The 23,009-nt window shown below is 45.0% G+C and overlaps 1 protein-coding gene across 1 annotated transcript; it reads left to right on the top strand.

The window, feature by feature from the left end:
- The first annotated feature begins 4 nt into the window (after positions 1-4).
- HIF1AN (hypoxia inducible factor 1 subunit alpha inhibitor) lies at positions 5-12,631 on the top strand. Its single transcript, XM_072340022.1, has 8 exons — positions 5-237; positions 1,294-1,544; positions 6,541-6,689; positions 7,674-7,819; positions 8,321-8,427; positions 8,817-8,880; positions 9,117-9,227; positions 10,249-12,631. The coding sequence occupies exons 1-8, from the start codon at positions 73-75 to the stop codon at positions 10,291-10,293; spliced, it is 1,038 nt and encodes a 345-aa protein (XP_072196123.1). The 5' UTR covers positions 5-72; the 3' UTR covers positions 10,294-12,631.
- Positions 12,632-23,009: the final 10,378 nt, after the last annotated feature.

Here is a 23,009-nt window from a genome sequence, read left to right as displayed (position 1 = left end):
TTCCGGGGTTGCTATGTGAGAGCAACTTCCGCTTCCGGTTTTCTAGTTCCGGGTTCCCCGGCCGAGGCGGTGATGGCGGCGGCCTCTTCCTCCTCCTCCTCGGCGACGGGGTGCCGGGACGGCCCAGCGGGGCCTGGCTGGAGCGAATCCCAGTTCCGCCACTACTCTTTCGAGACGCGACCCATCCCGCGCCTCAGCCACAGCGACCCCCGCGCCGAGGAGCTCATCGAGAACGAGGTGAGGCGGTGAGCGGGCGGCCCTCCTCCTCCGGCCGTGCGGACCGGGGCGCGCAGGGCAGCTTACGGGCTACGGGGCTCTCCTGGCGCCGGTATCCTCCGTTCCGCTCTCGACTCCGTCCCTCGAGGCTGCCGCCTGTTCGCTCTCCGTGCTCTGTTTGTCCCCTTCCCGCGCGGTCTTGCAGCCTGCCAGGTTCCCGGTGCCGTTATTTGTAGTGAATGCTTCTCTTTGGCCTTGCAGTCTTGGCTTGTGTGCGTGCAGGAGCTTTTGCTATCTTTACTTCAGCTTTTGAGTGGAAATCACGAAAGTATTGCATAAAATTGTGTGCACGCGGTTATTCTTGACGTAAGCGTGGCCACAGATGTGAAGTTTGCATGACAGTGGCTGCTCTTCTGTTTGTTCTGGAGGACGAGCTCTGAGGTTGGTAAGATTGCTGGGTTTGGGGGCAGCAATCTGGCAGAAAGGTGTGTTGTGCTTGTTCAGTTTGAGAACATAGCAGCTGTCATTCTTGTTTAGGTCTCTTACTGTTTATACACAAGGAGGCAAGTGACATTCCTTGCTTTACTTCTGTAGTTTTTTGGGGGACAGAAGGGAGGGTATAATCTCAGGTTTTGGATGTAGTTTACAGTTATTCACCAAGAAAAAGAGATAAGTGCTGTCTCTTTTTCTGGATTTACATTTACCTTTTTTAAACCAATATTTACCCCTTAGTAGTTAAAGCTGGAAATGATGAGGCAGAAATTACTGTTTCCTTGCTACACGACAGAACCAAGCAACAGCTCCCAGCTTCTGTTTGCCTAACATCCCATGTTGGAGATTAGCTACATAGATAGCAGAGTCTGTCCTGTTGCTACTAGGGCCTGGCTGTGGGAGCAGCCACCACTCACTTATAAGTCATGTTTTGCATGTTTTTCTCTCCAGGCCAAGACGTCATTGCTCTAAGGGCCTTTTCCAATTATTCATGTTAAAAGAGAGTTTGTAGGGCTGCAGTAACAAACATGATAGTTCTGAAGTTTAAAAGATCCTTGAATCGATGAACTTCCTATTTCTCCCCAGGAGCCAGTGGTGCTGACAGATACAAATCTGGTTTATCCTGCCCTGAAATGGGACCTGGACTACCTCCAGGAAAACATTGGCAATGGGGACTTCTCAGTGTACAGTGCCAGCACACACAAATTTTTGTACTATGATGAAAAGAAGATGGCCAATTTCAAGAATTTCAAACCCAAGTCAAGCAGGGAAGAGATGAAGTTTGCTGAGTTTGTGGACAGACTTCAAGAAATACAACAAAAAGGGAGTGCTGAGAGGTAAGTGATATGCAGAAATTCCTCCATTTCTTCAGGTCTCCATGGGGTACATTTCAGTGAGTGCTATTGATAAAAGCCATCATTTTTATAGGCATTTCCCACATGACTGCCATTTGACTGTGTTAGCTTACTAAAGAAATACGTGCCTTTAGTTCATGAAACTGTTTTCTTCTCTCCCCCTTCCGGGGTTTAAGCAGAGAAGGCATTATGCATCACTTGACTATGCCAAACTGTGATATTGCTAGATAACCACACAATAAAAATGTAGAGGCTATAGAACTCAACCTTTTTACAGAATATTGAGGTAAACTGTCTTAACTTGTTTCTCACAGAGATGAAGAAGAATTGTCTGTGTGCTGTGTGTTGGTAGGTGATGTCAGCCTACACCTCTGAGACGGATCTCTAACTTACTGAGTGGAGCACTGTTTTATATAGAACATACCCATTAGCCACTAAAACTTCTTGGTTAATTTCATCTGTCTCCAGTCACCTAAAAACACTTAAGAATGCGTAGTTACATCTTAGTTTGAGGCAGCTCTATGTGTCCATGCCCACTCTATCTGTGCCTTTCCCTTTTTTCTCAGCTTCAGGTGTACTTTCTTCTAAGAGAGAAGCAAAGAAACACATTTTTCTCTGGGCATCTGTACAGTTGTAATTATACAAATGTATAGTTGTAATTACAAATTGAATGGATAGCCAGAAGGTATATAAGGAAAAGACTTACCAATGCTGAGGCTTTCAGTTGAGATGGATGCTCACCACAAAAACTCCACACAGAAGCAACATCCAGGAAGAGATGCTACCTTAGTGGTGGTCAGCCCTTAAATGGAATTTGGGAAAGGGGGAGTCAGGCTCCACCCCTTCTGGGATCCCAGCTAAATTACCTTCACCTGTGCTCCTGCAGCTGACCTGTCACTTGCTTCAGATGGTTAATCAGAGGTTCAGTCTGTGATTAATAGTTTCCCATACACTCCACCAGCATGAATCGATGGTTAGGTGAGCTTTTCCTTATTACAGAAATCTAATGAGGTGCTTATACAATTTCCCATCACAATATATGCTGACATAATTCAAGCAATGGTAGATAGAAGTTCACAGTCTTCCACGAACCAGTGCCTGACTGATGTTGCTGGAGGCAAGCAATTATGAGGTGCATGTCCATTTGTGTTCCATCAGTCCCATGTGAGTTGTTATCAGGTATCCTATTCATTCCTGCAATTCTGGAAGCTCAGAGACTCATGGGGAGTAATACAGATGTTTCAAAGGTACCAGGAGGGGAAAGTCTTCCCTCCAGAGTAGGATACAGGCCACATTTCTATCCTGGGTCAATACTTCAGCTTGTACCAGAGCATGCCTCAGTCACCTTTACCATGTCCTTTGGCCAGATATCTGTGTTTGCATGACTATATCTGGTACCAAAAGAGGCATCCTGATCTGCCATAGGGACATGATGGGCATCCCTTTGGCAATAAAGATTGGAGTATTGACCACAGTGTCTGTAGGCCATGTAGCTATCACCGAGGGGCTACTGAGCCTTCCACCTCCAACAGTCTCTTAGGTGCAAGTAGGCCACACCTCTTGGGACCTACCTGCACCTTCCAGGGCCACTTCATCTTATGGATTCCTGGTTCTAAATTCTCTGGGGCAGGGAGCAGAAAGTTATTTTCATTACCAATCTGGGGTCTTACCTGATTATCAGTGCCCGTAATTTGGATCCTAAGCAGGGAGGCCCATATTGTTTGTAGCATTTTCAGGGCACTAAGTCTGCCATCTCGAGGTCTTTCATTCAGGTCCCGCAGGGTTTCATATAATCTCTTTGTCCACCCCTGCAGGGACTGGGAGTCTGTCTTCAGGGCAGCCTTGACAATACCATTATAATGTTCAATAAGGCCTGCCCGAGTTGGATTTTATGGCAGATGGAATCACCATTCAATGTTGTTCTCTTCTGCCCAACACTGTATTGTTGTACCAGTAAAATGAGTCCCTTGGTCACTCTCGATAACTTGAGGTGTACCCGAGGCAGACATCAGTTTAGTAAGTGCCTTAATTGTGTATGCCTGATTTGCCTTTGGTACTGAATAGCCCTGCAGTAGCCCACTTACAGTATCGATGCAGGTTAGGGCATATCTCACCCCCTCAGACCGAAGGAGGGGCATGATGTAATCAACCTGCCATCGCTGGAGAGGACTGTATCCTCTAGCAAGGTGGGCTGTTGTTTCAGGCAACAGTCTCAGTCTCATCTTCGAGCAAGCGTCGCAATCTCAACATTCCCGGGCCATGTCAGATAGTTGTACTGGCAGCCCCCATGCTTTAGCATCTGCCCACATTATCTTTGTCCAGCATGCTGTAGTTTCTGATGTAACCAACAGGCAATGTTCTCAGACTGTGAACTTTCAATCCATCAAAGTTGGACCAGTGTGTCAGCGTCATCATTTCCCGGTGACTGTTGGGGTTGGTGACCAGAGACATGGTAGACATGTACAGTCCTGTGTTTAACTGCATTCCATATGTCTAACCACATGTCTTTACCCTAGATTGGTTGGGCGTGGATAGTCCATTCCTGGGTAGTCCATTATGCGATCCAAAGAGTGAGCCCCCAGAACAGCCCAACTATCTGTACAGATAGTCAGGATACCGTCACTGGATTCCTTGGCTATAACCATCCACACAGCTTGCAATTCTGCCCATCAGCTGCTCTGACCATCCCGCTCATCAAACCAGATTGTCTCAGTAGGGGGATGATAAGCTATTGCTCTCCACTTGCTTGGGTTGCCCTTGCTGGATCCATCTGTGTACCATGCATCTTCAGGAATAGGATATTTTCCTATTGATCAATTTTTGCAGATTGAACACCGGCCCTGAGATCATTAAACATCTGTTTTCAGGACACCTTTATGGGTCCCAATTGAGGGGCTTGTGAAGCCAGCCTCTCGGTTCTTATTATTGGCAAAACCTCACAGCTTCTTTCAATACTCAGACATTATGTTTAGTCCTCAGGCGCTCCATTTCTCCCAGATCAGCCACTAACTGAGCTGCTTGCTGGACCACCGCCTCTGATGCCACTAGAGGATTTAGTATTGACACCAGAGTACCATACATGTGGGAAGGGGCCTGTTGTAAAATTAGGTCCCTCATTCCCACTGAAAATTAAACCATATCTGGGCTATCAAAGGTGTCTTCATAGATGGCCTCTCTCATTCCTAACTCTGATATAGTTTTGAAGATCCTTCGTGGAGGATCATAACCCCGCATTTAGTGGCATGTCAGTTTTATTTGGCCAGACCATAAGACAGGTGGCCATTAACCAATCCAGAATAGAATGGGTGTCTTCTGGAAATTGGGTCCCTCCATATAATCTCTGCCTAAGGGCAGGATAAATGGTCACACTGGCCAGTTTAGATACTTCAGGTCCACTGACCGTGACACTTTCTGCCCCTGAGTCCCACAGGTGTAGCAGCCAGGTTGGTACACTTTCCCTGGGTCTTTGTTGGAATCATTGTACCAAATCCATTAACTCTGTGGCCGTGTATGGTTGGGCCATGACATGAAAGTGTGTTTCAGCAGGGGGCCATTGATCACGGGGCACCCCTGCTGGTTTATCTTGGACTTTTTTTGTTTTTTTATGTTATAATAGGATGGAGTTGTAACAGATCTATCCCAAGAGGTTCTTCTAAGTCCACCGTAATGATTTCATCTTCTTGTTTAACCAAATCCATTGTTTCAGGTACCTGGTTATTGTCTATCAAAACATTACGGATCTGAGAGATTGGGGAATGTAATAAAGGTCTTTTCCCCATTAATATACTGAGCTCTTGTTCTAGTTTTCCAATATGATCTTTTAATAATTGATTTTCACTTTCTAATGCATTTGATCCAACTCCTGCCTGATTTAAAGCAGTTAATAGTGGCCATACCACTGTAAAAGCAGCTAATCGTCTTTCCTTTGTAATCAAGAAATTATTATTTAAACCTTCAAACTATTCCACCAAACAGAATGTTGTTCAATTATAGTAGCAATTTGATAATAGGGGGAACCCATAAATCCTGGGATCTGCCCTGGAATCATTTTTTCTAAGGGGGTAATATTCTCCCCCTTGACCCATTTCTACAGATTCCATAAGAAGGACATTATAGGCATGAATCCTACCTGGCTCATCAAATGCATAGTTGTAATTAATACAAATGTATAGTTGTAATTACAAAGTGAATGGATAGCCAGAGGATATATAAGGAAGAGACTCACCAATGCTGAGGCTCACAGTCAAGATGGATGCTCTCCAGTGTTGAAGCTTGCCACAAAAACTCCACACAGGAGCAATCTCCAGAAAGAGATGCTACCTTAGTGGTGGTCAGCCCTTAAATGGGATCTAGGAGAGGTGGAGTCAAGCTCCACCCCTTCCAAGAGCACAGATGAATTACCTTCACCTGTGCTGACCTGTCACTTGCCTCAGATGGTTAATCAGAGGTACAGGCTGTGATTAATAGTTTCCCATACAGCATCGTAGACAACAGTCAGTAATATGAAGATTGTTAATACAGATGTTTGATTCCTTTGATCCTCTGAGTCTAAACAGCAGCTCGATACTGAAACATGCTGGATTTTCTGTGCCTTTACACACTTCTATTGCATTGCAGATAACTTATAGTGCTAACATTTATCTGAGGATTATTTGTGTTTTTGTGAGCCAGTCTGTTTAGGGCTTCTTCATCCAGCACCCGTGTGGTGGTGTTTTTGATTAAAATTCCAGTTTTCCTCCTGTGATTGTTCACATGGAGTCGTGTTCTGCTTCACTGTGTACCAGGGAATCATTTGGCAAACTGTGGGGACTTTCTGAAGCCATTCCTTTTCACAGCAATTTACAGTGCTGTTAAAACAAAATCTCTAGGAGTTATATTTCTTTGTCTTTGAAGTCTTTCTTAAGAGATGTGGAGATGCGTTTCTGTGTTCATCACAAAGCTTAACATTTGCTTTCTGCCTGTCATTGGGGAAATGCAGACTATACCTGCAGCAAACTCTGAATGACACAGTTGGAAGGAAGATTGTGGTGGACTTCCTTGGCTTCAACTGGAACTGGATTAACAAGCAGCAGGGGAAACGTGGCTGGGGTCAACTGACTTCTAACTTGTTGCTCATTGGTATGGAAGGTAAGTAGCTTCCTATGACTTGGGGAGAAGATTTGGTCAGCAATTCTCTTTGAGTTCCAGAAAGTCTTTCAAATGGATTTTCAGCTAGTTCCTAAGTGTTCTTCCCAAGCAAACAATTAAAAGCTTTCAGTTGTAATGGGACTGTTGTCACAACTTGGGTTATAAAAATGAAAAAACAAACAAACAAACAAAAGGAATAGCTTGCTAATTGTGAATGTCTGGAGGTAATCTTCTGCTTGTAGAAAGGCTCTGCTTGATATAGGGTGATTGCTGTGATCCTATTTTGAGATCTGTTTTTTGTTTGAATACTTTGGATGCCATAGATGTAAAATGCCTGCAGTCTAAGAGTTTGTAAGATGAGCAAAATTGGCCTTCTGGACTTTTGTTAGGAGTGACCAATGTCTACCCTAAAGAAAAAAAACAGATGTGGCTCACTGTATTTTAAAATTTAATTATATTTTAGATCTAGTAATAATAGTCAGGCTTCATAACTGTTGATCAGTGCCTGAGACAGTAGGAGGGGGTTGTATTATGAAGCCCCAATGACAAGGAGGTTTGTTTACTTGTTTTGCAGAATTACTAGGACTTTTTCCAAAATCAGACTATTAGACTCCTTTTCTCTAGATTAATAATAAGTTGTGGAATTGACTATAAAAAATTCTCAGCTAAACAGAATATTTTATGCAAAAGCTTCCCATCGACGTTTGCCATCTGCTGTTCATGGAGACAAGCTGGAAATCCTAATCCTGCAGAGCATAAATTGCTGAATATGGATTCAGAATGGAAATTGTTAAGTGGGGTAGCAACTGTTCAGTAATGACCGACTGATAAAATGACCAGATTGTAACATTCCTGGAGTTATTTTCCCTACTTAGTTTTCTTGATATGTGGAAGAATATTTACTGTCTCCAGCAAGGAGCAGAACTTGCTTCAGTCTCTCATAACTGCACAGAAGTGTCTTGATTATCTTTTCTCTCTGCGTAGGGAATGTGACACCAGCTCACTATGATGAGCAGCAGAACTTCTTCGCTCAGATTAAGGGTTACAAGAGGTGCATCCTTTTCCCTCCTGATCAGTTTGAATGCCTCTACCCTTATCCTGTGCACCACCCATGTGACAGACAGAGCCAGGTGAGAGTTGCAGATCTATTTTCTGCTCCATGAGAAAACAAGGGTATTTGTGAAGAAGCTATGTGGGAAGAACATCTACTACAGTTAAAGATGCACAGCACTTCTGAGCTTTGCAGCACATGTGTTCAGATCTGTTAACTATTGAGTATATTGAGTATAGATGGAAGGACAGGAGGTGATTCTGTCTGTGTGTGGCCCTGACTTGCAAGCGCTAGGATTATCAACTTCTCCCACTGATAACACATCTGGTCTTCAGCAGCTGCTTCCTCTATTCTGATTCATAGATCACTTGGCCAAAGACAGATTTGCTCAGAGAGATTTCAGGACTCTAACTGAGTTGGTGTTACTTTCAGGATATGCAGGAGCTTACTATGGAGTTAAGATAGAAATGGGAATTTACAAGCCAGAAAGGAAAGATAGGGAGGAACTTCATACTGTGGCCAAATAAGGACTGTCACAGCAGGAAGTTTTTCTAAGTTCCTTAATGTTTTGTTGTGTTAGGTGGATTTTGACAATCCCGACTATGAGAAGTTCCCAAATTTCCGGAGCGTGGTTGGCTATGAGACGGTGGTGGGTCCAGGGGATGTGCTATACATACCTATGTACTGGTAAGAAAGATGGTAGGACTGCACAGGGACCAGCAAGTAGGGGATAAAAAATTCTCTTTAAATTCTTGGGCTGGCTCTTATGAGAATTTTGCTTTGCCTCTTCCAGCAGCTAAGTCATTTTCTGTTATATCTTGGGCCAACCTGCTTCCTGGCTTTAAGATGGGAGTGATAATTCTTCCTGTTGTGTGTATTCTCTACTAATGTGCAAAAAAAATAAATCTATATTTAAGAAAGGAGTTCTCCAGAAGTTCTGAGTTCTTCATGCTGGAGGTACAGGGGCAGTTTTGTCCAGTGCAGTCAATTCACTCAGCCAAATATTTGCTTATAAGCTGCAGAAATAACTTCTCAGTATTTCTTTTTTATTTTTTTCTTTCAATCTTTCCATGCAGGTGGCACCACATTGAATCCCTCCTGAATGGTGGGATTACTATCACTGTGAACTTCTGGTACAAGGTGAGTACAAACACCTTCCTACACACCTTGGATATCTCTGTCCCAGAAGATTGTTTCAAATAGAGCTATACTGGCACGTGCTGTCATTGCAAGATCTTCTTTGCAAGAAACTGTGTGCTTTAATGTTGAAAACTACTTTGTGTGTTTCATGTGGTGTGAAAAGCTGAGTGGCTGGGAGAAGACTGAATAAACTGCCAACTCAGCAAGCATGCAGTGAGCTACTTTTGGTATTTCAGGGTGCCCCGACCCCAAAGAGAATTGAATATCCATTAAAGGCTCATCAGAAAGTGGCAATAATGAGAAACATTGAGAAGATGTTGGGAGAAGCCTTAGGAAGTCCACAAGAGGTAACAAATGAGAACCAGATAGTCACTGCTGTTGGAATGTGCATAATTGTAATTATATAAATGTATAGTTGTAATTACAAAGTGAATGGATAGCCAGAGAGTATATAAGAAAAAACTCACCAGTGCTGAGGCTCACAGTCAAGATGGATGCTCACCAACATTGAGGTTTACCACAAAAACTCCATACAGGAGCAATCTCCAGAAAGAGATGCTACCTTAGTGGTGGTCAGCCCTTAAATGGGATCTAGGAGAGATGGAGTCAGGCTCCACCCCTCCTGGGAGCAGAGCTGAATTACTTTCACCTGTTAAATTGTTAACTCCAAATCTCTTAAATCGGAAATAGCTCTTCCATAGTTATGTGCTTTCCCCTCAATCCCAGTTATCTCAGCTTTTTTCTTCCCAATTTTAATTAACTGATATTTCAAAAAACAGTAGACTAAAGTACTCATATATGCTTTTGAAGATGTCATTTTGATCTGAAAGTGAAAATACTGGATGTGAATAGAGATGCCTTCGTGGTTTCTATCACTTACCACTGTGCAGGAACTCTTCTTTAGCTCAGTAATGTGAAGTCAGTCTGTCCCCTGCAAGTATCTTGCTGTCTTAGCATGCTTAAGGTCTTCCCATCAGGCAGTGCTGAGAAATAGGAGTGGCCTTGCTGGAAAACTGTCAGTACTAGCCTTCCTTCCAAGTGACTCCAATGACCAAAGTGGATTTAGTGGGTAAGAATATTCCTTCTCTAACATGCGAAAAGCAACCCCTGATGAAGGTTGGCTGCTTTTAATAGCATGTTCTGAGAAATCATAAATCTATGCAGGGAAGTGAAAAAATGTCAAACCAATACTATGCATGTAGTACTTTGGTTGTGTCTGAAGCTGAATACTGTCTGAGAACTCAGTGCTGACATCCTCCACCCTTGGGCACTTGGCTCTTAAACTGTCCAGATGTGGGAGGAGCATGCTGTGCATTTGCCTCTTCTGTTTAACTGTCTTGGCTAACAGTATGTTTTTGCTTTGAACAGGTCGGTCCCTTGTTGAATATGATGATTAAAGGACGGTATGACTAATGCCTGGCTGCCCAGGTGACTGATGTTGCAGCTGCTTTGTTCACAAGCAATGGAAGATACTGAGAGCTAGTATTGCACGCAGCACTTAACAGACTGATGGGTTTCCTGACCCATCCCTATCCCTGCCCCTACAATAAAGGGGGCTACTGGAACTGCAAAACCATTAGTACCCCGATCATCCTCCACTGTCATCTAATCGAACCTCCCAAGAAAGAGTCTGCACTTACTGGAAGCTGGATTCATGCTCACTAACTTTTTTTTCTTCCTCTGCTCTGTTTGCCACAAAAAGAAGCATGGCTTCTGGCATTCAGATGTTGCTTCAGGATTTTCAGGCATTTGAAGAAGAGCTTGAAGGGGAACTGGGATCGATTGTGTTTCCTCAGCCTTGTGGGGTTTGGGCCTCATGGCTGGTTACATGTTGGTGCCTGCAGTGGATATGGAATGGGAAGTGACAGGTTTCACAGTTCTTTGTTGTTAGAGGACCTGTCCATGCTCAACTCTGGCACCTTGTTGTATAGCGGAGGTGAAAAAGTGAAATGATCTGTGTATGATGAGTAACTGGACAAATGATTCAGTTTCTACAACTCAAGATATCTGTGCTTGAGACTTTGTACAGGGTAGAGAGATAAAAGTGAATTAATCAAGTATGTGAGCACCAAGTCCTGTGCTCTCCAGGTATCTGTTGTAGGAGTCTAAATAAACCTCCTTCATTCTGACAGCAGCTTTGGGGGGTGAAGACTTCTCTCCCACTCGTATGCTGCAGTGTGTTAAAAGGGGATGAAGCATTATGAAATGAGATAGGTAAATGTCAGGCCAGTCTTCGAGTCTTGACTGATCAAGCCACATCTGAAAAATTACTGAGGGAGTGCTGAGAGAAACTGTAGAGAGACAGCGTCAGACAGGTACAAAGCCTCCTTTATCCCCATCAGGGATGCCAGCTCCTCAGACACTTTGCCCTTTCTACCAAACCTGCAAGAACTCGAGCGTGTGTGGCTGCACACGTGTGCGCATGTTTGATGAATGGTTCCTGTCCGTCAGTTTAATCCATGCCAGTGTGGTGTTCCCTTCCTTGTACAGTCACTTGAAAGAGATCAGGGTTTTCTGTTTAATTGTGATTAAGTTTATCTTAATCCTTCTTGCATTCTGGAACTTGGCATGGCTCGAAGTGACAAGACCAGGGCAGAGGAACAAGAGGAACCTCTGGTTGAGTTCTCAGCGGTCACCCTAAAAAATCATTTTGCTTTCCACCATCTCTGCTGCAAAAAAAACCCACCTTAGGCTCATATGGAGTCTGGCTTTTTATTCCCTGGGGTGCACTGCAGTGCTGTTCCTGATTTGGAGTTAGTGCCAAGGACTTGTATATTTAATGCAGTTGTAATAGGTCCTAAGAGTATAGATGGGAGAAGCTATTGTATTTTATTCAAGAAAATAGTGAGGGATTGTTCTTCCTGTTGAGACTTCCCCTTACTTTCCCATTTCTTCAGGTCTTATTCTGACACAGGATTCTGATAAGTGTTGAGAAGATGCTGCTCGATAAGTGCTCTGGCATTAGCCTCAGGCCTCATCTTTTGCAGGGATAGCTCATGCACAACATGCTGTGAGCTTTTCTTGCACAAAGGTGATAGGCTCCTTGAACTGGAGGTTCTACAGGCTAGTTTTATGGCTGCTTCCAGGTCAGAGCAAATGAAGTGTTAATTGGCAGCTACAAAGCCCTTGTTCAGAAAATGTACATGTCACTGAATAGTCTGACTGCCGTGTTACTTGTTGCAGACTCTGCCAAACGAAGGTCACTCACCTGGATGCTTCTCAATGCTCAGCCTTTGGGCAGGTGGGGAAGAAGGCTAGGCTGCTGACTGGCCCAAAAGAAGGCCTTCCCAGGAATCCTGGGCACACTTGCAGTCTCTGCCCTTGCTCGAAAGATGCTCAAATGAAATCCCATCTCTGCGCTATTTATTTTATCATGCAGTAGTCTCCAGTGCTACTTGTTAGACACCATCAATTCTTGGAGCTCAGGGTGGGAGTTCATGTCCCATGTGGAGAGAGAATGGTACTTAGGGAACTTTAGGATCCTTTTTATTTGCCAAAGGTCTAACTTTTTAAGTGTCTGAACAGTTTTTGCTGCACTTGACTTTGTGAAAGCTCAGTTACAATGCACTGATGGACTGACTCTCCCCTTCCGTTTTCACCTTGTGCTTTCAATGCCCCTTGCCATGGTATTGGGAAGCTGTGTGTGTTCTCTGCTAGGGGTGTGTGTGTGTGTGCAGGGGGTGGGGTGTGACAAACACACGGTACCTTCTGAAGTGTAGTTCTTAAATACAACCAATGTTGAACAACAGAACTGTGTGGCTTCTATTTTATGAGTGGCTGTATCTGAAAGCTGCATAAAGGGATGTGCATATAGAGTTATTTTTCAGTCTAATAACATTTTTTTCTTAGCTACCAGTCTGCTGGTCTCAGAAACTTCACAACATCAATACTAACTGCATTTTCATATCTTTTCCCAAGCTCATCCCCATAAGCCTGAAAGGAAAGCTGGGTATAAGATGATATCCTTGAAAATGGTTTGCAAGGGAACTATTAAAATACAGCCTAAACTGATTGAGCACCTGGGGTAGGGGGCGGCCAGCTCAGGGGACACGGGTGCAATCAATTCACCTGTACCTCCCACATGACTGAAAGGGGTGGGTGCTGGGCCCACCCCTCCCTGGGCTCGTTTAAGGACTATCCTCTAGGACAATGTCAATGGTTTACGGGCTGGCCCTGCCCAGTTCCATGACAAGTGGGACAGAGGGATTTCACAAAATCCACACCTCCGGAAAAGGGGACCCCAAAATAATTAAAAACAGCAGCAATGATCTGAGGAGAAACAAACTAACTTACTGAATATGGTATCAGAATGCAAGATAACACACTATAATACAATATAATTAGAATTGAAGCTAATAAATGTAATGAAAGTGAGACTGTCCAAATAGCTGAAGGCCTTACACTGATACTGAAGCGATGCACGCAGTCAGGACAGGCAGCAGCAAGGAGAGGTGAAGGAGAGGAGCACCAAGACAAAAAGCCCCATCAGGTGACCTTGCCAGGAGTTCAATCTTCTCTCTGACCGCAAAGCCCCCTGGAGAATGTAGTTCTTCTCCTCCGGGCAGGAACCTGGAACAGGAATATTAACACTTTAACTCCCAGTGCAACACATGATGTTATGATGTGGAATACCAGTAACCAAAAATCATCAAACCATGACAGGAGAACATCTGAATAAAGGCTACTTCCTGAGAAGGAGTGTTTTGTAGCCAGAGACCCTATCACCAGTTGGTTGAGTTACCTTTTCCCCCCATACGTGATTATCAACATTGCTAACAATGCTTTGCTTAGTATCACAAAGAATTTATCAGAAGCAGTGTCACAGCTTCTAAGGACTAACATTTGTCAACAGCAAACATTGTTGGGGAAGCAATGAATTTCCTTTCCTGATGACTTGAGAGGTATTGCTGTGCTCTGATCACCGATGGGTCCAAAGGAGCAAACTGAACTATCTAATGAGTTCTTTACCAATTGCTTTTTCCTCTGTGTGTCTTTTTCTCTCTATGGTCAAAGTAATCTTAGTGAGAAGCTTTCTGTTTGCAGAGGCACAGAGCTGTGGGTGGTGCAGTACTCTCAGTAAGCTGAAGACACGGACCCACTTTCTGGTGTTAATAACACCACAGTGACCTTAGCATCTAACCATCAGTGAGAAAGCCTTGGCCAAATCAGAACAAAGTTCTAATGCGTAGTAAAATGGGGAAGAGTTGAACAGAGGATAGGGATGTTGGAGGGTGCTGAGAGAGACAGCTGTCTGACCCTGGGGTTCTGCAACATTCATTCTTTCCTCGCACCCTCAAGGGACAGCTTGAATGTGGAGGGACTAGGAAAGACCAGCAAATACATTTTCTGTGGCCATGAGCATTCTCCCTTCCCTGCTGTGCCTGCTGGGATCCTCACCTCTTTGAATACATAGTTGCTTCTGTTCTGCTGGGCATAGTTGTCTCCATTTGTTCATTGCTGTAGTCTGTTTTGCACATACCTCTTGAGTAATACGCACAGCCGGTACATAAGGATCAGGCACGTCTCAGGTCCTGCAAAGAAGTAACACTCAGGGTGCGTGCAGAAGGAGGTGGGTCTCTGTCCAGCAATGAGCGGTAGCAGGCTGCTCCAGCAGGCAGGCAGCAGGTGACCTTGCTGATTAATAAATCCAGAACTTCTCAGTGGGTCAGGATCTGGTCCAGGCTTAGTGATCACAGTCAGCCTCAGCGCCGTGATTGCTCAAGAAATTTGGGATGATAAAGTAAGTGTGAGCAGAAGCTAACAGGTCAGGATCAGAGTCAAAACTGAGAAGGTGAGAGATCAGGTGCAGGAAAGGCTGCAATGCAAGGACAAGCCAATGCAGATGGGGATGAGGGGTGAGCCCTTCAGCTTCAAAGCAGCTCTTGATGGGGGTGGAGAGAAAGGGCAGCCCCTGGCTAAGGCAGCTACTGCTTTTCTTTGCAGCAGTTCTTACCAAGGGACAAGGTGCACTCCAGCTTGGCAGGCCTCAATTGGTGCTCATGCATTGTCAAGTCATGCTGTTGTCCCTCTCCCCAAAGCATAGCAGCAGCTGCAGTAGGGAGTACTGCCATTGTACAAGTTTTGGTTTTTGTTTTTTTTTTTTCAGAGGGCTTTTCTCTAAGCTTTCCTTCTGCCACATGTGCCTGAAAGGCTTTCTTGCACTTTGCTTGTTTTATGATCTTTGCCTTCTCATCCCAGCTGAGAGATGGTATCTTTCCTATCAGTGTCCCAGGATGTTCTGAAGTTGCCATCTTCGCTGCATGATTTTCCATATTGGAGCTGCCTAGGAGTTCTCGTTCAAGGAAAGTAAGAGAGAGGCTATTACTGTGGCAAACACATGCAAAGTAAGTTCTAATTACTGCCTTGCAAAGTCAAATATTTGTTGCAAGCAGAGGACTAATTGTGGGGGGAGGGAGCGGAAGTAGAGCCTCTTGGAGTGTAAGTGGAACAGATGCCCGGACGCCTTGGGGAAACGCAGCTTTCCTCTACAAATCAGAGCTTTAAATTACAAGGCTTTTACCAAAGAGAACAGTTGTGGGAAGTCGTCTGCTCTCATTTGCGTAATGGCTTCTGTCACTGGTGATTAGACACAGGATGAAGGAAAAGAAATTTGACAATTAGGAATGAGCGATCATTAATCAGAATCTTTGTTAGAAGGAGGAAAGGGGGGAGAATATCCCTCAAACAATGGAAACAGCCATAGGAGCCACATGAAGTCCATGAGAGCATAACTGAGTACTACTGCTGCTCTACAGAGCCCCCTCCGCCTAGGTGTGGAGTGGCAGCAAGGGTTTCAGCTCAGCTGACAGCAGGGTAAAATCCTTGTGCTGCCCAGGAAGTCTCTGCTGTCTGCTTAGTATGGGAGAGCTCTTATCTTGGAGCCCTCTCCTGGTGCCATCAACACATTCTGCCTCCTTCTCAGCACCCGACCCCAAATGGCCAGTAGAGCCACAGGATCAGTTTTTAACTTCTGCCGAGTCGCCTTTCCCTCAATGTTATAAGCTACTTTGCAGTACAACAGAGTTGGAATGGGCCTTGGGTGGCATGTGGAAAGATCAGGATGATCAGCATGAGAAGTTCCAGCTCTTCTGTTAATGTCATTTCTTATAAGAACGACGGGGAACCTGTTGGACTACATGGCAGGTATATAAAAGAAGGCAGCTGTGACTTCTGTGTTTGTCATTTGCAGGCTTAGCTCATTATCCAAGCATGCACAATTCAGCACATGTATTTGTTTGTATTTCTGTGGGGTTTGATCACATTAACACTATTCACAGGAGTACAAGTAACATACATTTCTACAACTGCCATCTTTGAAAGTATCCTGTGCAACTGCTACTGCAAGGAGTCACCAATGGAGGTATAGTGAACAGAACAGCATCTATCTATTACTGGTTGGCAGATCCCACACCTCAGGTGAAGGTTTAGCTTTGTCCAGACAAGGCACATGTATAGTTAGAATAATACAAGTGTATAATTGTAATTACAAAGTGAATGGATAGCCAGAGGATACCTAAGGAAAAGACTCACCAGGGCTGAGGTCTTCAGTTGAGACAGATGCTCACCACAAGAACTCCACACAGGAGCAATGTCCAGAAAGAGATGCTACCTTAGTGGTGGTCAGCCCTTAAATGGGATCTGGGAGAGGTGAAGTCAGGCTCCACCCCTTCTCGGAGCACAGCTGGATTACCTTCACCTGTGCTCCCACAGCTGACTCGTTGCTTGCCTCACATGGTTAATCAGAGGTTCAGGCTGTGATCAACAGTTTCCCTTACAGCATGGCTGACAGATAGGTGAGGTGCAGTGCCCTTGCAGTTCTACAGTGATAGACACATTTGTTAAACCCCATCCTTTCACAGGAATGACACATAGACCTCAATACGTGCCCAATCTGTAATGCTCTTTGTTTACCGAATGTAAAGTTATGCTTCTCAGCACCTACAAGGAGGTTATTAAACCAGACAGAGCAAGAGTTAGAAGGAATATTCCTTGTGTGTTATCTTGTGGCATAATAGTGTGCTCCTAAATAGGCTGCTCATGCTTTGCTGGCTCTCAGCCTTCCATGCCACCTTTTCACTGCTTAACCATTGACTGTATTTTTGATCCAAGCGTGAAATCATGCTTGAGAACACGGCTGTGAGTTAACCTTTTTCTTTTTTTTAAAGAGCACCTAATGGAACAAGGATCATACAACACAGCAAGGGACTGTTTTAAGCTACAAGCCACAATTAATTCTATTGATCACAAAGGTCCTGTGCTGAAACTAATGCAGCAGTAGTACATTTGAGCATGGTGTCTATATTGCAATAAAACCAATTCTGAAGCACCAGCTTGGAGTTCTTCACTGAACCTGTCCTTATCATGCAGAGTCACAGCTGTACTCTTCTGACTATTTTTAGGAGACTAGATTTTATGAGCAGGATGTCATCAGTTTATACCATTTTATCTAATGCTCAACTCGGTCAGTAAGCCAATGGCCAGCGAGGTACGGAGCAACAATCAACAGGCTTGCTGGTTTGCTTTCAGGTTTACAGTCTAGACTGCTCTGTCAAGCCAATCGCAATAGCCCAACTCTGTTTGAAATTTCCTATCCATGGGAAAACAATTATGTGGAGAAAAGGGTAAAGTAGGTAAGTATTTTAGTGTTCTCAAAGCAAGCAGTTTTGGTTTTTTTCTTCATGTGATAAGTCTATCAGTAGCTCCCCATAGCTCTTCAACCATTTCCCTGTCCCAGCCAGAGCTCTGTCACAATCACCTTAAATGTATGCAACTGGTAGGGGCATGTAACTGCAGCCTGGGTGCAGGAGACTGAGTACTTTTACTGGGTGTGATTACAAGGACAAATTTGTATTAATCAGCTGGAGAAGGCAGCAGCTTCATATATGTGTACACACGCGGTGCCTGTTGCATGGGCAAACAGCAGGGTAAAGGTTAAGCACAGGAAGGGTGTTTAGGAGAGAGTAGCTAGCTAAAATCAAAGGACAAGAAGGCATCATGAGGTTATGGCAGATGTTGGGAGCTTTAGGCATATTGCAGTAGAGTTAATGTGAGCTGAATTTAGTGTTATTGCAGAGCAAGGCCATAGGTCACATTTTTGGTTCTCTAACTTAATTGACATGTTGTATATGTATTTCCAAGCCTTGTCACGCTAAACATTTTGGTGTGGTTTGCAGGAAGAGACGCTGCCTCTGATTAGATAAACAGATACAGCTTGGGAGGGAGGCTGGCAGATTATCTGTGGAACATACAAGGTTGCTGGGTGTATCATCTCAAGATTGGAGCTTACTGGATTTATTGATTTCGGTGACTTCTTTCTTTGAGGGCTGGGCCATTCACTTGAGGCAGAGAATCATAGAATCATAGAATTACCCAGGTTGGAAAAGACCTTGAAGATCATCAAGTCCAACCGCAGCCTAACCAGTACTCCATCTCTAAAAAAACAACAACAACAACAACAACAACAACAACAACAACAACAAAAACTCTGCTAAATCATATCCCTGAGTACCACATCCAAACGGCTCTTAAACACATCCAGGGATGGTGATTCAACCACCTCCCTGGGGAGCCTATTCCAGTACCTAACCACCCTTTCTGTAAAGAAGTTCTTCCTAATATCCAAACTGAACTTGACCTGGCGCAACTTGAGGCCATTTCCCCTTGTCCTGTCACTTGTCACTAGTGAGAAGAGACCTGCCCCACTCTCACTGTAAGAACCTTTCAGGTACTGGAAGACAACAATAAGGTCTCCCCTCAGCCTCCTCTTCCTCAGACTAAACAGCCCCAGCTTCCTTAGCCTCTCCTCGTAGGGCTGATTCTCCAAGCCCTTCACAAGCCTCGTTGCCCTTCTCTGGACCTGCTCCAGTACTTCCATATCTTTCTTGTGCTGAGGTGCCCAAAACTGGACACAGTACTCAAGGTGAGGCCTCACCAATGCCGAGTACAGGGGCAGGATGACTTCCTTAGTCCTGCTCAGCACACCATTCTTGATACAGAGGTCTCTGTTGGGGTGATTATTCTTTCTGTGACTGGAGATCAAAGAAGATATCTCCAAAGGGGAGAGCTGAATCTATTTCACTTCATTCCTAACTGGCTCCAATTGCAAAGAAATGACAGCCTAGATTCTCCCAGTGGCTTGTGTCGTTCACCAGAGGATCTCAAAATGAAGGAGAAAACAGCAGGTCCCAGGACAGGATCTACCATGGTCTCATTGCACTGGGAGTGTGAGCATTTCTGGTGGAAACTTTGCAGGCAGCAAAATCTAGTGCTGGTAGGTGTTCAGGTCAAATGCCAGCCCCTGCCAGCTGTGGAGCTGGAGAGTGTAGGGCCAGTAAGGCCTTCCTTGGTGTAAGAGGCAATGAGCTCCTGATCTGTCAGCTCATTTGTGAGCTTGTGGAGCTGGGGAGTTGCAGAGTTGTGTCACTCGGTCTGTCAGGTCTGACCCTGCTCTGGAAGAACAGCCCTTAAGGCTCTGTGGCTATGTTTGGGGTGGAGTGGCTATGTTCAGTCTGCAGAGTGAGCAGAGGTGAGAGTGTCAAGTGGGAGCTGTGGGCTCAGAAGGACCAATTCATCTGCCACCAGCTGACCCTAAGCACAGCCTGGAGCCCTTGCTTCTACCTCCTCCCCAGTACAGAGTCAGACATGTCTCCTGCTTTTGCTGTTCACTCATAGCTCTCTCCATCCCGTCTGTCTTTCTCTCCTCCTTCCTCTCCTTCCTTCTCCCTCCCTCTTCCACCTCCCCCCTCATTCCCTGTAAACGATTAATCATTTTGACAGGCTCAGCAATGGCCTTTATTTTCTTGAGGCAGCCAAGAACTGCCTGTGAGCACCTTCTCTGACACTCCTCGTGCTCTCTCAGCAATCAAATTGGCCACTTCTGGAGTGGCACTGCCAGTGTAGTGAGGAGACCAGGGAGGAAGGAAATTCCAATAGATCCAGCTGTGCAAGTGGACAGTGGAGCAGAATCCAGTTAGGGTGCCATGAGGTACACCATTAGCTGTGATGAATGTCATCTCACTGTAGCTTGAATGTGTTGTACTTCTCTCCCTCTTCTCAGGCTCCCCTTCACATCTTGGTTTCGGTACAAAGGCAGTCAGGAAGAAAGCAGGCTGCTCAGAAAAAAATATCAGCCTTCAAAAGAAAGGCTGGAGGGAAAAGCTGTTGGAGAAGAAGAGCTGGGAAGGAACTTCTTGTAAGGGCAGGTAGCAACAGGACAAGGGGAAATGTTTTTAAAGAAGAAGAGGATTGATTTAGACTAGATATTAGGAAGAAATTCTTTACTGTGAGGGTGGTGAGACACTGAAACAGGTTGCCCAATAAGGCTGTGAAGACCTTTGTCTGTCTCTCTGCTTTGGTTCACCTGGACTTGTATTATAATGAGGATGCCTTCCATTTACCTGCAGCCAGGGAAGCTCTTAGGCCAGTGTACATGCTATTGCAAATGCTTTTCCACCTATCTAGAGGAAAGGGTGCATCACATTCCCTGATCTGCTCTAATCAAGTTTTACAGTGTCTTCCATCCCCTCACCATGGAACCGAGGCATTTCACAATTCTAGATTTACTTCTCTTCGCACGAAAGCAAAAACTGTCTGCAGCAGGAAGGAGAGGCCCTCAAATGCCCAATCTGCCCACAGCTTCTGGGGAGGTCTAAAGACTTTGTGGAGAGCAACGGAATGTAACAGTTACAGAAGTACAGGAGATAATGAAGGAGAACAACTAGAAGTAAGACAGAATATGATGTAAAGACCTTGTGACGGCTTGATGTGAATGTCAAGTCACATATCATAAGGCAGGAGACTGCATATACTGACCAAAGTGTTCCCCTCTAGTCTCGTGTTCCTGTCAGACAAATAACAAGCCCTAAGCTCAGAAGGCAGTGAGCAGACTCATCCTGGATGAAAAGCCATGGAATAAGTCTGCACCAGCTCCTCAGTAACAGCAAAGAGCAGGATGGATTAAAGGTGCTGCTTGCGTTTGGAAGGCAGCACCTCTTTTTCGGTGCCACCTTCAGCTCAATGCAGCTATGCCTCTGGAAGGAGCAGTCAGACTACTGATAGTTTCCCCAGAGTCAGCTGACAGCTCACACCCTGTTATGAGATACTGCTACCCACTATTCACTGCATGAGCTTGGGTTCTTGTTGTATGGGATACGTGAGTGTCAGCAGAACCCCCCCCAGAGTGGGTTCAGAGAAAGCACTGAGGGAAGACCACAACCTCATTCCTACACCTCTCTGTTATTTGTTTTGCCCTGAGTGGAAAGGTTGTCCTTCAGATGCAGACCTAAGAAGCTGTTACAGCCCAAGCCCAAAGGGAAGCAATAACCTCATCTGGATGCTTTGCTCCCAGTGAGCTGACTGCATCAGATCTCTTGAAGGTAAGAAGACCTGAGCAGAAGAGGAGTTAACAGGCACACTCCAGGCCAAAGGGCAGCATGCACTCCCTTTGACAGACATGCTGCCCCACGTCTCAGGAGCGATTTCTGCCAAAGTCACTGTTGAGTTTCTCTAAACTAACCCTCAGAAGAAAACATTGATTTTTTCTTTTTGTGCTGGTGATGCTAAGCATGTTGTTGAATGAAAGGCTGTAAATGCTTGGCAGAGCAGCTGTGGCCAGGCCGTTGACTTGACTTGCTTTCTATAGGCTTGTACTCATGAGGAATGCAGGCATTGTGACTCCAGGCTAGTGGCTGCTGCTGATGGCTTCAACGCCTCTTCTCTGGCAAGGGATGTGCTCCCTTGTGTGCAGTCAGCAGTGGGACTCATTCATTGGCAGGGCTTTATTTTCCAGCAGAAGATAGCCAGGACAGTTTATGTCTAGTATGGGAAGCAACTTTTTTTTCTTGAGTGTAATGTAAGAAGAGAAAATGCTGAAGGTCTTGAACAGTTCATCTCAGTTGGAGTTTTCAGAGTTTTTCTAAGAATTAAATGTAATTTGAATGGCCAAGGCTCTGTTTGATCTAAGGTTACCTTATTTAAGCAGGAAGTTGAAGCAGATGATTAGGAGATCCAAAGGGTTTACCCCGGAGAGCTCATCACCTGATGTGTGGTATTTTATCCCAACATGTAAAATGATGGTTGGATAAGATGATCTTAGTGGTCTTTTCCAGTATTAATGTTTCTGTGATTAACTGAAACGGCCTCAGAGCCTGATGAATTTATAACGCGTCCAGGGTTTCATCTCCAGGGTTATGAAGACTTTTCTCAGTGAACCTGAGTATGTCTGTCAGCAGGGCTTGTTAGTATAGCAGGCTAGGGTGGATGATATCTGATTGAGAGCACTTAATCATCACATGGCAGATGCTTGTCACTTCCCCACACTGGGCATCCAGTGCTCGGTGGGAAAGCTGGAGCGTGAGGCAACGTCACGTGCTCCTTTTAGGTGGCAGACATGCTTGTGCTTCTGGGAGCTTTGGGGCTAGTTTGAGTGAACTGGAGTTAGGAATCCAACATTTTGAGGTGCCCTCACCAGTATGGAGATATTTCTGTCTGGGCACTGTCTATCTGGGCTGCTCTGAATGTTATGGATGTGTTGCTGCTGTCTTTGCGGAGTGGATGAAAGTGTTTGTGGTAAAATGTAATCAAGTGGAAAATTGCAGTGCATATAAACACATATGGCACTCAATGACTGGGCATTAGGCACAGTGACTGCAGGCAAAAAAAATTATCTGTAAACGTTTCGCAGCAAGTTTCGAAATCTTAAAGAACAATAAGATATTAGCAATTTAATGGGGTGATTCAGCGAAGCAGCGATCCTTGGGTTGGGAGAACGAGGATGCATGCAGCTGCAGTGATGGAGAGGCTGGAATTACTCAGCCACGCTCAGCAAGCCCTGTCTCTCAGCACAAGACAGCTGCCAAAGGTTTCCTTCCCATGGCAAGGTGGCTGTGCTTGGAGAGGGGAGCCAGGAGATGGCCCGTGAACCTCACCAGTGCCACCTTCCAGCCTCCTCCAAGAGCCTGCTGTTTACAGCAGCGTATGGAAGAGGCTGTGTGCAGTCAATGAGGCAGAACTGATGGGCTAGGTGGATCAGACCTGGCTCAGACTGGGAGCTGCAGAGTCACTGTAGGTTAATGGCTGCCTTGGCCTCCTGGAAAGGGAGTGTTGGGCCCTGAGTCACTTTCTGTGCCTCC

Source organism: Excalfactoria chinensis, chromosome 6 (genome assembly GCF_039878825.1).
Source record: "Excalfactoria chinensis isolate bCotChi1 chromosome 6, bCotChi1.hap2, whole genome shotgun sequence".
NCBI classification, from domain to species: domain Eukaryota; kingdom Metazoa; phylum Chordata; class Aves; order Galliformes; family Phasianidae; genus Excalfactoria; species Excalfactoria chinensis.
This window is presented reverse-complemented; position numbering and strand designations above follow the sequence as displayed.